This window comes from Suricata suricatta, chromosome 15 (assembly GCF_006229205.1).
Source record: "Suricata suricatta isolate VVHF042 chromosome 15, meerkat_22Aug2017_6uvM2_HiC, whole genome shotgun sequence".
In the NCBI taxonomy this organism is placed as follows: Eukaryota; Metazoa; Chordata; class Mammalia; order Carnivora; family Herpestidae; genus Suricata; species Suricata suricatta.
The window spans coordinates 38,817,209-38,832,372 of record NC_043714.1 but is presented as its reverse complement, the minus strand read 5'-3'; the positions used below and the strand labels follow the sequence as shown (position 1 = coordinate 38,832,372).

Below are 15,164 nucleotides of genomic sequence, written 5' to 3'. Positions count from 1 at the left end.
TACATATCTTTCTAGTCTTTTTTCTATTCAACTGTATGCATAATTTAAAAAAATTGGATCATCTCTGTGGCATACAGAATGAATTAGCTCAACATCACTCATCCTAATGACCTACTACTGGCTTCTTTTCTGTAGGAAAGCTGAAGTCTCCGTTTCTCAGATTCCCATCTAGAGCTCTGCATGTGACCGAAGGTCCGAGTAGAAGCAGTATGTTTTGTTCTAGAACAATTCCATGGTATGATTTTGTTTTTCCTGGCTTTTTCTCAGTCCTCCTGAAAGTCTCTTTAGGCTGTAATGCTATGGTAGTTAAGACAATGTGGTATTGGTAAAAAGAACAGACAAATAGATCAATGGGACAGAATAGAGATCTACATATAAGAGTCAATTGCAGTTTGACAAAGGAGGAAAGACAATTCAATAGAGCAAAGATACTCTTTTCAATAATTGATGCTGGAATATCCACATGCAAATAAACAAAAGACAAATCTAGGAAAAGACCTTAGTACTTTACAAAAACTAACTTGAAATGGATCACAGGCCTAAGTGTAAAACACAGAATTATAAAATATCTAGAAGATAACATAGGAGACTCTCTAGATGATCTTGGGTATGGTGATGACTTTTTAGATAAAATACCAAAGGCATGATCCATGCAAGTAATAGTTGATAAGCTGAACTTCGTTAAAATTAAACTTCTGCCTCATGAAAGGCAATATCAAGAAAATGAGAAGGCAAGCCACAGACTGCAGGGAAATATTTGCAAAAGGTGCATTTGATAAAGGGCTGCTATGCAAAATTATATATAGAATTCTACCATACTACCATCCCCCCATGTCCCCTTCCAGCTCAGAATGATGGCAGATCTACTCCAGGCAGACACAGCCTGCCTCTCCCACTGCCTCTCCCACTCCGTGCCCCGCTGAGAGCTACAGTATCAGCCTGGGAGAGGCAGGCCGCCACTTTCCCACTTCTCTCCGCCATGTGTTATAAAGGCTAAATTCCAAGGAAATGAGGCTAAGAGGTGAAGTGCTACCTTCTTTCACCTGTTGAAACAACTTGAACAAACTTTTAAGAATCTCTAAAAGTAGGGCACCTGGGTGGCTCAATCGGTTAAGCCTCTGACTTCGGCTCACGTCAGATCTCACGGTCGTGGGTTCGAGTCCCGCATCAGGCTCTGTGCTGACAGCTAGCTCAGAGCCTGGAGCCTGCTTCCAGTTCTGTGTCCTTCTCTCTGCCCCTCCCCCTCTCATGCTCTGGTTCTCTCTGTATCAAAAATAAATAAAACATTAAAAAAAATTTTTTTTTAAAAGAATCTCTAAAAGTAAGAAAGAGTTTTTTATTTGAGCCCAAGTTAGGACAGCTATCCAGAAAATCATGTGTTTACAGGGAAGAAAGTGTTCTTGAGAATGAACATTTTTCACAGGATTATATACTTTTTCACAACTTGTAAACTTGCAAAATATTATAGATGTGCAAATAGGCAGAATCATGAGTCTTAGAGTAAAGGAATGCAGGAAGTAAACATATTGATCAATAGATATCTCAAAAACAAGAAGGTTTTCCTTTAGGCTACTCATTTACAAAGCATACATACAATGCATACATGGAGGGCCATAAATCAGGCTTTGGGTTTGAACAAAGTTTATATATGTCATGTTGATTTAGAAATCTAAAATGGCTTCCCTTGTATATTAGGCCATTAAGAGATTTTTTCTCATATCACATCTGATTCCCACTCTTAAGAGGAGGGACTCTGTCTCAGGCTTGACACACTGGTCATTCTCATCCCAGCTAATTTGTAGGGTGGTTTCCAAATTGGGAGTCAAGACCAGAGAAGCTACCGCCCCCACTCAGAAGCCTGCTCCTAAAGCAGGAGCACCACACAGATCTAGTACTCTGCCTCCACTACCGGCTCAGGGGTTTTTGCCTGCGGAGGAAGTCAGGATATAAAACAGAGAGCCCCCCAGCTCTCTCCAAAGGAACAGACTTTATGTGAAACAGTGTAGGGATGTTCAAGCCTAACGGTACTCAAAACAATTGATTTTGGTGGAAAGCAAGTAAAAAGCTGGCAGCTTCATAAAAGATAACAAGCTAAATCAGACCACATAGTTTACCAGAGGCAAGCAGGGCAAGAGACAGCAAACAGCCTTCCTGGCATTAGAACAAACCAGAATTCCCCGCCCATTACCCTTTCAAAGTAGACAGGATTTAATTGGATCAGGTTGTGGCATAATTTATGCCCCAAGGTATTGTTGAAAACACCAGTTCTTCTTGGAGAACTAGTGGAGTCTCACAGCTGAATAACATCAAGGAAAGAGTTCGGATCCCTGCTAAAACCACTGTCAGGGTGACTATGATCAAGGCTGTGTTGTTTGAGGGCCAACATCCAAGGCTCCACAATGTGTAGGAAACAGACATCACTAAAATAGTCCACCCAATACTAAGGGAAAAACCAAGCCAACTGTAAGAACTAGCTCCAGGGGATGAGGGGTTTGGGGGAGGGGAAACCAGTATCCACAGTTCCTATAAACAAAGAATATCAATAGAGATGGAAATTACACATACAAAAATAGAAATTCAAAAAGCCTCAAAGGTAGATTAGAATTGACAGAATTAGCAAACTTGTAGATAGGTTGATAGAGATTATACAATTCAAAGAGCAAAGAAGAAAAAAAATGAGGAAAACCGAACAGAACCTCAAAGAAATGTGGACCATTATTAAACACACCAACACAGATATAACAGGAATATAAGAAGTTCCAAATTTGATTTAAAGGAAATCTTTATACAGCCAAGAAACTCAGCAAACTCCAAGTAGGATGCATGCAAGAGCTACTTCAAACACATCATAGTAAATATCCCAGAACATCAACTGTGATTAACAATATAATCAAAATTAAATGCATTTTCAAAGGACACTATCAAGGAAGTGAAGCAAACCCACTGAAGGAAAGGAAATATTTCCAAATCATCTACCTTATGGGGAATTTATACCTAGAATATATAAAGACCTTTACAATTCAATAATAAAGACAACCCAATTTAAAAATGGGGAAAGAATCTGAATGAACATTACTCCAAAGAAAATATACAGATAGCCAGTAAACACATGAAAAGATGCTCTACTTCATTAGCCATGATGGAAATGTGGATTAAAACCACAATAATATACCACCTCACATCAACTAGAATGGCTACAATCAAGAAGCAGGGTAATAAGTGTTGACAGGATAGGAAGAAATTGGAAACCTCACACATTATAGGAGGGGTTGTTAAGGTGGTGCAGCCATTTTGAAAATCACTCCGACAGTTCCTCACCTACTAGTTATAATATAACCCAGAAATTCTACTCCTAGGCATATACTCCAGAAAAGTGAAAACATATATTCTCCCCCAAATTTTTACGAGTCTTCATGCCAGTATAGTTCATAATAGCCCAAAAGTGGAAACCCACATGTGCACCAACTAATGACGTATAAACAAAATGTGGTATATCCAACAATGGAATACTTGGCAATAAAAGATACATACAACAACATGAATGAACTTGGAAAATGTTATGCTAAATGAAAGCAGCCAGTCACAAAAGACCACGTATCATGATTCCATCTATGTGAGATGTCCAGAATGTGCAAATACAGAGACAGAAAGTATATTAGTAAGGGTTGCCTAAGGATAGAGTGGTTAGGGATGATAGCCAAAAGGTTTGGGGTTTCTTTCTGAAGTAATAAAAATATTCTAAAACTAATTGCGGTGATAATTACACCACTCTATACACTAAAAACTGCTGAATTATACACTTTAAATGGGTGAATTGTGTGGTACATAAATTATATATTAATAAAGCTATAACAAAAGAGATACATATATAAATAAAAGGCAATTTAAAATTCTAAAAAGTTTTATTATAGAAACAAAACAAGGAGTGTAATTAAGCATGAAATAAATAATCTCATTCTTGATAAAGGTACATTTAATGTTACAAAATCTGAAGTAAACTAGTTTATAACCCAACTCTTTTAAAGAATTACTATTTATTGAAATTAACTTTTATTCTTTTGCAAAGATGTAGTTACAGGAGAAACACATTTGTTATACATTGTTATAGATACTATGATTCAGAAGTCAACATACATAAAAGCAGCTGTATTCATCTTTGCTAAATAGTTGTACAAAGCTATTAACTTAAAATATTAAAAAGGTGTTTATGAGATATTTCAAACTATAAGTTTGGAATGCATGTTTCTATCTGATACCATTATTCCACTAAATACAGTGGCCAGATGTTTAGTGTATCTCTTATAGAACTGCACAGAGGATTACAGAAGCCAAGATTAAAATCTTACAAATTCTAAGAGATATAAACAAATGATTCAAAGATGGTTTTATGCTAAATTCAGCAAGTCTGGTTCTTAAATGCTCCTTTTTATTAGAGAAAAGAAGTAAGTATAATGTTTAGAAATCTTAATAGATGGAAAACAGTGGAGTTAAATATATTCTTTGCAATTTTCACATCTGATTTTACTTAAAGTGTTAAGTCTAAACATTCAAAAACCTAACAAGGAGGTATTATTTCAATAAGAAATTGTTTAACTTGCAACTTTTCAAAGTTGTAAAATTAATACATATTGGGATCTAAAACTATTAACAAATAGCAACAATAAGAGACTATTATATATTTAAAAAGTGGACAAATGAAGTGAGAATATATTGAGATGTAAATCAGGAAGTAGTTTTTGCTTTAGAAAAAGTTCTTAAATATACAGAGTTAACTCATAACACGTGAACTTTAAATCATGCATTTAAGATAAATCTACCAAAAAGATTGACTTACATACAACTTTTAGAAACCCCATCAATTTTATAAAGCGAGGCACTACTTCTTATCAGTCCACTAAAGGTAATAAAATGTTTTAACAGTTCAAAAATAGGGCCAAAAAAACAATGGATTTCTCAAAACAAAACAGTTCAGTAAGATGGCAATCACTGTGCCCTTCAAGATATTAAGAACCTATTTTTTTAAAGCATATTTTCCAGCTCAACTTGTAACACACTTTGACCTCCATTTCTGCTTTTCCTTGAATCATTGTGGAGTATATGGAAGAGTGCCACAACATTGAGGCTATCTGCAGTTTGGGTTAATGTCCTGAAAAAATATGCTGTCCATATACACGAAAAATAATGAAGAAAAAAGCTAGTCCTGAAGTGCAATGCATACTTTCTAGGCTGTAAAAACCCATCAATTTAACAAAAAGCACCAAGACACAGATGCCAAAGTTGGAAAAATATGTAAACCAGCAAAGAGTCAATATCATAAACTATATCAATTAAGTTTTATTTGTTGGACTGTTTGGCATTTGGGAAGCTAAATAAATTAATTTAGAAGGCTAGAAATCCCACTGGTATGCTTACCAAAGATTTGCTTATTAATGAATTAAATACTAAAAATACCATAGTGAGGAGTTTTTCTGTGCTTAATGATGAGGAAACAGATACCAAATTATAGAAAAGAATGGATAAGAAAAAAGTAGATAATATATTTTTGGAAGTAAAAAGTAAACAGAAATAAAGAAGTTAAGGCACTTGTTTCAATGGTTTTGCAACATCAAGGGCGAAGTATGCTCTGTATTTCTTTGAGAAATTCCTTCCATCCTACCACTGTGAACTCTGCTCCTCTCATAGATTTTTATTGTCGAATCTAACAACTGTAAGTTACCCAAATGGAATTACTTGCAGAGTTTTTAATCATTTGTTACTCTTCAAAAAGCAAGGAAGTTAATAAAATGCTCCTCAGAGTTTTCTACTACTACTGTTTTAACTACAGTAAAAATAGAAGCAAGTGAGCTAATCTCTTGCATCCAAGATTATTACTTCTATAATAAAGCTCACATTTTCCTTTCCAACTAATGCTGAATGAACTTATCATTTAAAAAATTAAATTAAAAGCTTCTCCAAATCTATTTAAGAAATAAGTTGACAGAAGCAAAAGCAAATTACTAATATGTTTATGTCAAAAGCCAAAAACAAAACCAAAAACCACACATCAAAACTAACTCATATTTGATAATATAAATCAATAAAAATTCAATTAAATATTTCATGCTACATAGGTTACTCTATTTCCCTTTCAACATACGCAAGCTAGCCTTGAAGTTACATTATTTAACATGCTCTAATCACAGGACGACCAGGTGGCCCTTGCTCTGTACGTAGGTAACCACAGTAATATTTTCATAAGGCCTGAAGTTAAACACTAGTGACTCACTATTAAGATGTGCAGAGAACCTGTAATGCCCTGCCTGTAAATATGTTAATATAACTGTTAAAAGTTATATAAAAGCATGAAATGAGAACCAAATAAAACTAGTGCACCAGATATATGATACTGCCATCAAACAATTCTGAAGCTCTAAAAAAGCAGAGCATCCTAGAGCTAGTCTAAGAGTGCATGTGCTTTTGTAGTTATTAAAAAAAAAAAAAGACCCACATATATACACCAGAAAATGAAGATAATAAAAAGATGCTCCCTTCTAAAGTAGTAATTCAGAGTACTGAAATTGCAATTTTTACAGCACTCTAACAAGTGAAAATTTTAAAAATCTATTCACTAAACATATACATAAGGTAAAACTAAACCTGCATCCCATCTTATTAAAATGGTACCTCTATCCTCAATCTCTTTATATGCCAACTAATCATTTAAGAATTTAATAAATGATTAAAAATATAAAATGTAACTTAAAAGAACACAGCACTTAGACTGTGAAACTGTGTTGTGAAATTTTACTAGAATTGTCATTTTGTTCTTAATGTTGAAGACTGTACTATAGTTTCATAAATAATAGCATTTGTGTTTTATAATAAACATATCTGCATCCAGAAGTATGTTTAATAGCATCTGCCCATATCTCCAGAAATTGTTTTAGTGTTATGTCATTTTAGTTATTAATATCAGAATATTCTTATTCTGATAAAGACTTAATTTTTTACTTAATACTTCAGCAGAAAATATGTGAGGAGACTGTATACCCCATTCTATACCTTTTAAAAACCTGAACATTCTTTTAAATGTCTGTTTCAAAAAATATTTAGGTAACAAGAGTTACTGGTTTATCATGATTAAATTGGTATTAAATTTATGGAAATTAAATTAAAATTATGGTATTAAATTTATGAAAAAAGCTAGCCAGTTCATAGTCGTAAAATAATAAAAGGCAATATGATGTTCTCTATGTTACTAAGAAAGTGCACATTTATATGAGCAGCAGGTGAGGAGAGCAGTATCATGGAAAATCTGGATATATCTTTATGTATACCCTTCAAGATCACATTCCTTTACACAATTTACACATTTTAATTTAAATGTCACATATTTTCAGCTAACATTTAAATTTTTATTGAAATATTTCAATTCTATTATAAACCATGAAACACCTTCAGAAACTGCCTGGAGGGTAAGAAGAGTTCTTTCCTTCTAGTCAATAATGATATGACATTAAATGGTATATTTATTAAGTGTTATGTCCGAGAAATATACTCTGACCTTGAATATATTCAAATGCAAGACCTATGTTCTGACAGAATGGAGATTTATGAGGGCAATTTTACAATAGTTGAGAAGATAAAGTATTTAAAGACCATGTAATGATAAGGAAAACACTTGACTGGAATATTGTGGCAGATTTGACATTTTACCAAAGGACATTAATGCTTGATGCTCTACTCTTGCAGAACTCTGGGTCCAGTTAACAGCAGAAGGAGAAAGGCAGCAGCAACATTTCAAATGTCCATACTCTGATTTCCAAAAGACACCATGTAGGCAGAAGAAAATCACATTTTTACTTCAAGTGATACATCTTTGAAGTGAAGACTCTGCTATTTTCAAGACTGAAAGGATATCACAGTGTTGATTTTATATACAAAGTAGGATCTGTTCCAGTATACTCTAGTGAAGTAATTCACATATGGAGAATAGTTAATTTTGACTTCATGACAAAATCGCCCATATTTTGAGTAGCTTAATTTGTCACCTTCTTCGCAAACCACCTATCGAAAGATATGAAAGAGCATATTAAAAAGTGAGTTTGGGTCCTGCACTGGGCTCTGCCCTGATGGTGTGGAACCTCCTTGGGACTTTTGTCTCTCCTCCTCTTGGCCCTACCCCGCCTGTGCATGCTTGCTCTCTCTCTCAAAGTAAATAAATAAACTTTAAAAAGAGTAAGATTAAATCAAACTAAAAAGTTATTTTTCTCAAAAAGATTTAACTTTTCAAATGATTACTTACGTGGCCATTTGCAATGTCTAATAAGTCTTTAACCCTACAGCCTCTCATGGTTCCCACCTCATTGCAGATCGCGTCCTCTACAATTAGGTAGTTAGCCTTGTAGGAGGTCAGTATTTTATAAATATCTTCAGCAGATCGCTTCGAATAGATTTGATAGATCTGAAAGAATATAATTAAAACAGTGATTTTAAAACATTTAAAACGTTATTATTTGAAACCATACATTGAACATCTACTATTATTTGGCATTAAGCACTATCTATGGGAAATAAAGATAGTCACTAAGACTTGATTCCTGCCAGGAGGAAGCTTATATTCATACTTCATCCACTGGCTGCTGCAGATCTCTGTGGAGAACTGTCTGTGCAAGTCCTTTGGCCATTTCCCCTCAGCTTTATTAAAATATAAGTGACATGCAACATTGTGCAAGTTTAAGGTATTCAACCTGTGGATCTGACACACTTAAATATTGCAAACTGATTACCATTACAATATTAGCTGCCGCCTCCACTGTGCCACATAATTACCATTTCTTTTTTCTGGTGAGAATATTTCAGATTTACTCTCTCAGCAACTTTCAACTATGTAATATGGTGTTTTTAACTAAAATCACAATACTGTACATTAGAACTTACTCATTTCATAACTGGAAGTTTAAACATTTTGACCAGTATCTCCCCCCTTTTCCCTCCCCTCCAGCTCTGGGTAACCACCACTCTACTCTCTGTTTCTGTGAGTTTGGTTTTTTTAGATTCCATATATAAGGGATAATCACCCAGTATTTGTCTTTATCTGACTTATTTCACTTAGCATAATGTCTTTGAGATTCATCCATATTGATTCAGGCTTGTCTTTTTATTGTTGAATTATAATAGTTCCTTTAATCTTTAGTACCACATACAGTGTATTTTATACTCATTCACACATGAGATAAAGTCAGCAAGGTTAAATGTAGTTTAACCACTGTTACAAAATAAGGAATAAGCAAAAATGCTTAAAACTCATGTCTTGATTCCATGACATTTTTCATTATAGTTCTGCTGAACTTTAATAAGTTCTGGATCTTATTAAATAATAAGGTTTTTCAGTTTTTCTCAGATGCTAACATTGGACAAGCTCTTGTACAAAATATAAATAACAGAATCACAAATGTTAAGCCAAAAGTATCACATACTATTTATTCTGAAAGTACTGAGACTTGACATCTAGAGTGGACAAGATCCCAACCTATTTGATACTCAGCAGCCACCTACTACCTGTTATGACTGCTGTCTATCCAGGACCTTCAGGTCCAATGTCCACCAATATGATAGAGACACTTATCTGAATATTCTGTGTTATACAGAATGTTAATAAATCAAAAGGAAGTTCTCACTTTTCTTTGCTAAACAGGTTTCAATGGAAATATTTCTATCCAACCTATATCTATTTATTGTTTTTTACATACATTTGTACTTATTTTTAAATTTTAAAAAGCTGTAACATACGTATGGGCATTAAAAAAAAAATAAAACACTTCTGGGATGCCTGGGTGGCTCAGTTGGTTACGTGTCTGACTTGATTTCAGCTTACATCATGATCTCATGGTTCATGAGGTTGAGCCCTACATGGGGTTCTGTGCAGACAGCATGGAGCCTTTCTCCCTCTCTGCCCCTCCCCCACTCATTCTCTATCCCCGTCTCAAAACAAATAAACATTTTTTAAAAACACAAAAAACTTCTATGCAATGGCAACAATATAGGGTTTCTCAATTTCAGTACTATTGACATTCTGGGCTAGATAATTCTTTGTTGGGACAGAGGACAACTGCTCTGTGTATTGCTAGATGTTCAGCAGTATTCCTGGTCCCTATCCCCTAGATGCCTGTAGAATTCCTCCTATAGTTGTGACAATCAATATGTCTCCAGACATTGCCAAATGTCCCCTGGGGGCATAATAGTCCCACGTTTGAGAATCAGTGGCCTAGGTGATTATACAAAGATTAATCACAGGTCATGAATTATAGATAGAATGTAATTCAAATGATATGAACTCATTTATGAAGTGTGATTTGAACTTCAATTTAACAACAAATTTATTCAGTACTTGCTGTGTACTAGATACCATAGGAAGACAAAGGTACATTTATTTATTTATTTTTCAAACATGTATTTATTATTGAAGAACAGAGACAGAGCATGAGCATGGGAGGGCAGAGAGAAAGGGAGACAGAATCTGAAGCAGGCTCCAGGTTCTGAGCTGTCAGCACAGAGCCCAACATGGGGCTTGAACTCACAAACTGAGAGATCATGACCTGAACCAAAGTTGAAAACTTAACCAACTGAGCCACCTAGGTGCCCCGAGAAAAACAAACTTTTGGGAAAAAAAAGGTTCCTATTCTCATAAGGCACATAAAACATAAAACTCTAAAATGTTTAAATTTAACTAGCACCTAATTAAAAGCCTGAAATTCTATATTAGGAAAAGACCAATCATAAAAGGGAGAAACTAAAAAAAATTTCAGGAATATGCTATCTACATTCTGTCTAAGCGACTGTACCCTTTCAAAGTGCAGCAAATACTAGTCAAAGGCAGCTGCTGTCTCTCAGGTAAATCACACCTAGGTAGATCTCCCCATCTCTGACTCCTCCCCTGTTTCAATCTTTCTGCGGTAACCATAATCAACTCTTTAAAACAGATCTGAGCGTTCCATTCCCAGGCTTATTAAAGGTCTCTGATAACTCCCAAATGCCTCAAGGGTTAAGTCTAAATTCTTCAGCAGGACATTCCAGGTCCTTTAAAATTTAGCCTTATTTAGTTTTTAGTTTCTCAGCTATACAAATTTCATGGCTCATGTTACTTTTTCAGCCTGGAATCATATGCCTTCTTTTTCCAAACATGTTCAAAGCCCAAGCAAGGGAATGCCCATTATGAAGACTTGGGATTTTTGGAGGCAGGATGGATTGTTCCTACCTTTTTTTTTTTAAAGTAGGCTCCATGCACAGTATGGAGCTTGAACTAACAACCCTGAGGTCAAGAGTCACATGCTCTACAGAGTGAGCCATACAGGTGCCCCAATTATTCCTGTTTTGTCACTCCTCTTTGTACTTTCTATGTTTCTGTATATGTGTGCATGCGTATACAATTTAATAGTAAATAAGAACATAATAATAATTAAGATTTAAGTCTTACTATGTTTCAGGCATAGTGCATTATCTCATTTAATTCTCACATCTAGAACGTAAGAACTTATTGTAGTATCCAGACTCAGAAATTTGCTCAAAATTAAATAAATTAAAGAAAATACAAATAAAAGATGTTCTATGATCATGAATTGGAAGAATTAATGTTAAAATGTCCATACCACTTAAAGCCATCTACAGATTCAGTGCAATTCTTATCCAATGGCATTTTCCACAGAAATAGAAGAAACAATCCTAAAATCTGTATGGAGCCACAAAAGACCCTGAATAGTCAGAACAATCTTGAGAAAGAACAAAGCTGGAGGAATCATGCTCCCCAACTGCAAACTATATTACAAGGTTACTATAATCCAAACAGTATCAGGATGAAAACAGACACATGGGGTGCCTGGATGGCTGAGTTGGTTAAGTGTTCGACTCTTGATTTCAGCTCAGGTCATGATCTCACAATTCATGCAATCACTGTACTGACAGTACGGAGGCTGCTTAGGGTCCCTTCTCCCTCTGCACAGCTACCTGCAAAAGGATGAAACTGAGCCACTGTGGCATAGCATACACAAAACTGAACTCAAATGGATTCAAGACCTGACTATAAGACCTGAAACCATAAAACTTCTGAAAGAAAGATCTTGGAGTTCTTGGAGATTATTTTTTTGGATTTGACAGCAAAAATGGAGGCAACAAAAGCAAAAATAAACAAGTGGGACTACATCGAACTAAAAAACTTCTGCACAGCAAAGAAAGCCATCAACAAGATGAAAAGGCAACCTACTGAATGGGAGAGAATATTTGCAAAACACCTGTCTGATATGAAGTTAACACCCAAAATATATAAAGAGCTCACACAGCTCAATAAAAGAAAAAAAACTGATTAAAAAGCGGGCAGCTCTAAATAGACATTTTTTCAAAGAAGACATACAGATGGCAAACAGGTACATGAAAAGTGCTGAACATTCATCATCAGAGAGATGCAAATCAAAACCACAAAGAGATATTACCTCACAGCTTTTAGAATGGCTACTATCAAAAAGGCAAGAAATAAGTAGTACTGGCAAGAATGTGGAGAAAAGGGAACTCTTGCACTATGGATGGGAAAGTAAAGTGGTGCAGTGGTGCAACCACTATGGAAAACAGTATGAAGCGTTCCTAAAAAACTAAAAACAGAACTACTATATCATCCAACAATTCCACTTCTGGGTATTTATCCAAAGGAAATGGAAACACTAATTCAAAAAGATATATGCACATCCATGCTCACTGCAGCATTATTTATGAAAGCCAACATATGAAAACAACCTGAATGTCCACCAGTGGATGAATACATAAAATGTAGTGTATGTGTGTGTATGTGTATCTATAAATAAGAAATTACTCAGCCACAAAAAAGAATGAAATCATGCCATTTGCAATCGTATGGATGACCTTTCAATGCCTGGCTGACTCAGTTGGAAGAACATGTGTCTCTTGATCTTGGGGTTATGAATTCAGGCCCCAGACTGGGTATGAAGATTAGCACTTAAATAAATAAAGCTTAAAAAAAAAAAGGATGGACCTTAAGGATGTTTTGCTAAGTAAAAATAAGTCACACAGAGAAAGAAAAATAGTGTATGATCTCACTTATATGTGGAATCTAAAAGCAAAACCAAAACCTGCCAAACTCACAGATACAGAGAACAGATTAGTGGTTGCCAAAGGAGAGGGGTGGGAGGTGGGTAAGATGGGTGAAGGGAGTCAAAAATGTACAAACTTCCAGCTATAAAATGTGTAAGTCACGGAAATCTAATGCAGAGCATAGTGACATAGTTAATAACATCCTATTGCACATCTAAAAGTTGCTAAGAAAGTAGATCCTAAAAGTTCTCAACATGAGAAACAATTTTTATAGCTTTGGATGTTAACTAGACTCACTGTGGTAATCATTTTGTAATATATACAAATATCAGATCATTACATTGTACACATGAAACTAATGTTATATGTCAATTATACTTCAATTATTTTTTATTTATTTATTATAAAAATTTCTCAACTATGTATATTTTTAATGGTTTTTTATTTAAAAGAATTTTTTTAATGTTTATTTATTTTTGAGAGACAGAGTGTGAGCAGGGGAAGGGCAGAGAGAGAAGGAGACAGAATCTGAAGTAGGCTCTGAGCTGTCAGCACACAGGCCAATGCAGGGCTTGAACTCATGAACTATGAGATCACGACCGGAGCCGAAGTCGGCTGCTTAACTGACTGAGCCACCCAGGTGTCCCTTAAATTTACTTTTATGTCTTTATTTTACTTAGAGAGAGAAAAACAGAGAACGAGCAGGGGAGGGGCAGAGACAGAAGGAGACAAAGAATCCAAAGCAGACTCCAAGCTCTGAGCTGTCAGCACCAAGCCCGACGCGGGGCTCAAACCCATGGACTGTGAAATCATCACCTGAGCAATATCAGACACTCAACTGACTGAGTCACCCCGCCACCCCTAAACTATATTTTTTAAGGTTTTTTATTTTGAGAGAGAGTGAGAGAGCAGAGGAGAAAGAAAGGGGGACAGAGGATCTGAAGTAGCTCTGTGCTGACAGCAGAGAGTCCATGTAGGGCTTGAACTCAAACTGCGAAATCATGACCTGAGCTGCATTGGATACTTAATGACTCAGACACCCAGGCACCCCTATGCCTCCATGGTTTTAAAAAGGCATTGTGAGGGGCGTCTGGGTGGCTCAATCAGTTAAGTGTCTGACATCAGCTCAGGGCATGATCTACGGACGGTTTGTGAGTCTGACCCCACATTGGGCTCTGTGCTGACAGCTCAGAGCCTGGAGCCTGCTTTGGATTCTGTGTGTCTCCTCTATCTGCCCCTTTCCCTGCTCATACTCTGCAAGTCTCTGTTCTCAAAAATGAATAAACATTAAAAAATTTTAAAAAATTAAAAAAAAGCATTGTGGAAATGTCAAGAAAGAGAGAGAGAGGAGTGATGAGAGAGAGGGAGGGGGAGGGAGAAAGAGAGAAAGAAAAGAAAAGAAAAAAAGAAAAGAAAAGAAAAAAGAGAAGAGAAGAGAAGAGAAGAGAAGAGAAGAGAAGAGAAGAGAAGAGAAGAGAAGAGAAAATAGAGAAGAGGGGACCTGGTTGGCTCAATTGGTAAAGCATATGACTCTTGATCTCAGGGCTTTAAGTTTGAGCCCCAGGCTAGGTATAAAGATTAGAAGTGTTGAATCACTATATTGTACATCTTAAACTAATATTACACTGTATGTTAACTGATATTTAAATAAAAGCTTAAAAAATAATCTTAAAAAAAAGGAAAAGATACTTGTTCAAGGTCACAGAGCTAGCACATGGCAGGAGTAGCATTTGAATCCAGGTATTCTGATTCCAGAGTCTTCTTACAGTTTAAATTCTATATTGCTATCCTACCTTCTTAGCTTAGAGCATATGTAAAAACGACATGAAATTCTCTCAAACTGAAAAACAGAGTATTTGGAATTCAGGTTCAGTTGGTTACTGCTCCCAGATACGAAGTTAACATTTATATCCAGACCAGTCAAAATAATACATTCTCAGAACAGGAAAGAATTAGGTGTCATTCTAATGTTATGCTAAGTTATTAGTAACAGCCCATCCTGAAAAATAAGCCACAGTGAGATAGAACTTTAGCTTGGAAATACAAAGTGTATCAACACATTAACTGACAGACTGCCTGCCTTCAGT

General features: G+C 35.6%; 1 protein-coding gene across 6 annotated transcripts in view; it reads right to left on the bottom strand.

Moving 5' to 3' along the window:
* Nucleotides 1–3,883: 3,883 nt before the first annotated feature.
* The window catches only part of DPY19L4 (dpy-19 like 4), a 67,074-nt gene continuing 55,793 nt past the window's right edge, over nucleotides 3,884–15,164 (bottom strand). For 5 of the 6 annotated variants that reach the window (XM_029923533.1, XM_029923537.1, XM_029923538.1 and 2 more), the window contains 2 exons: nucleotides 8,285–8,443; nucleotides 3,884–8,046 (listed from right to left, as the gene is read on the bottom strand). In XM_029923533.1, coding sequence (XP_029779393.1) covers nucleotides 7,882–8,046; nucleotides 8,285–8,443 — 324 coding nt within the window. In that variant the 3' untranslated portion in view covers nucleotides 3,884–7,881. The remainder of the gene's footprint in view (nucleotides 8,047–8,284; nucleotides 8,444–15,164) is intronic. The other variant, XM_029923534.1, reaches the window with a different exon arrangement.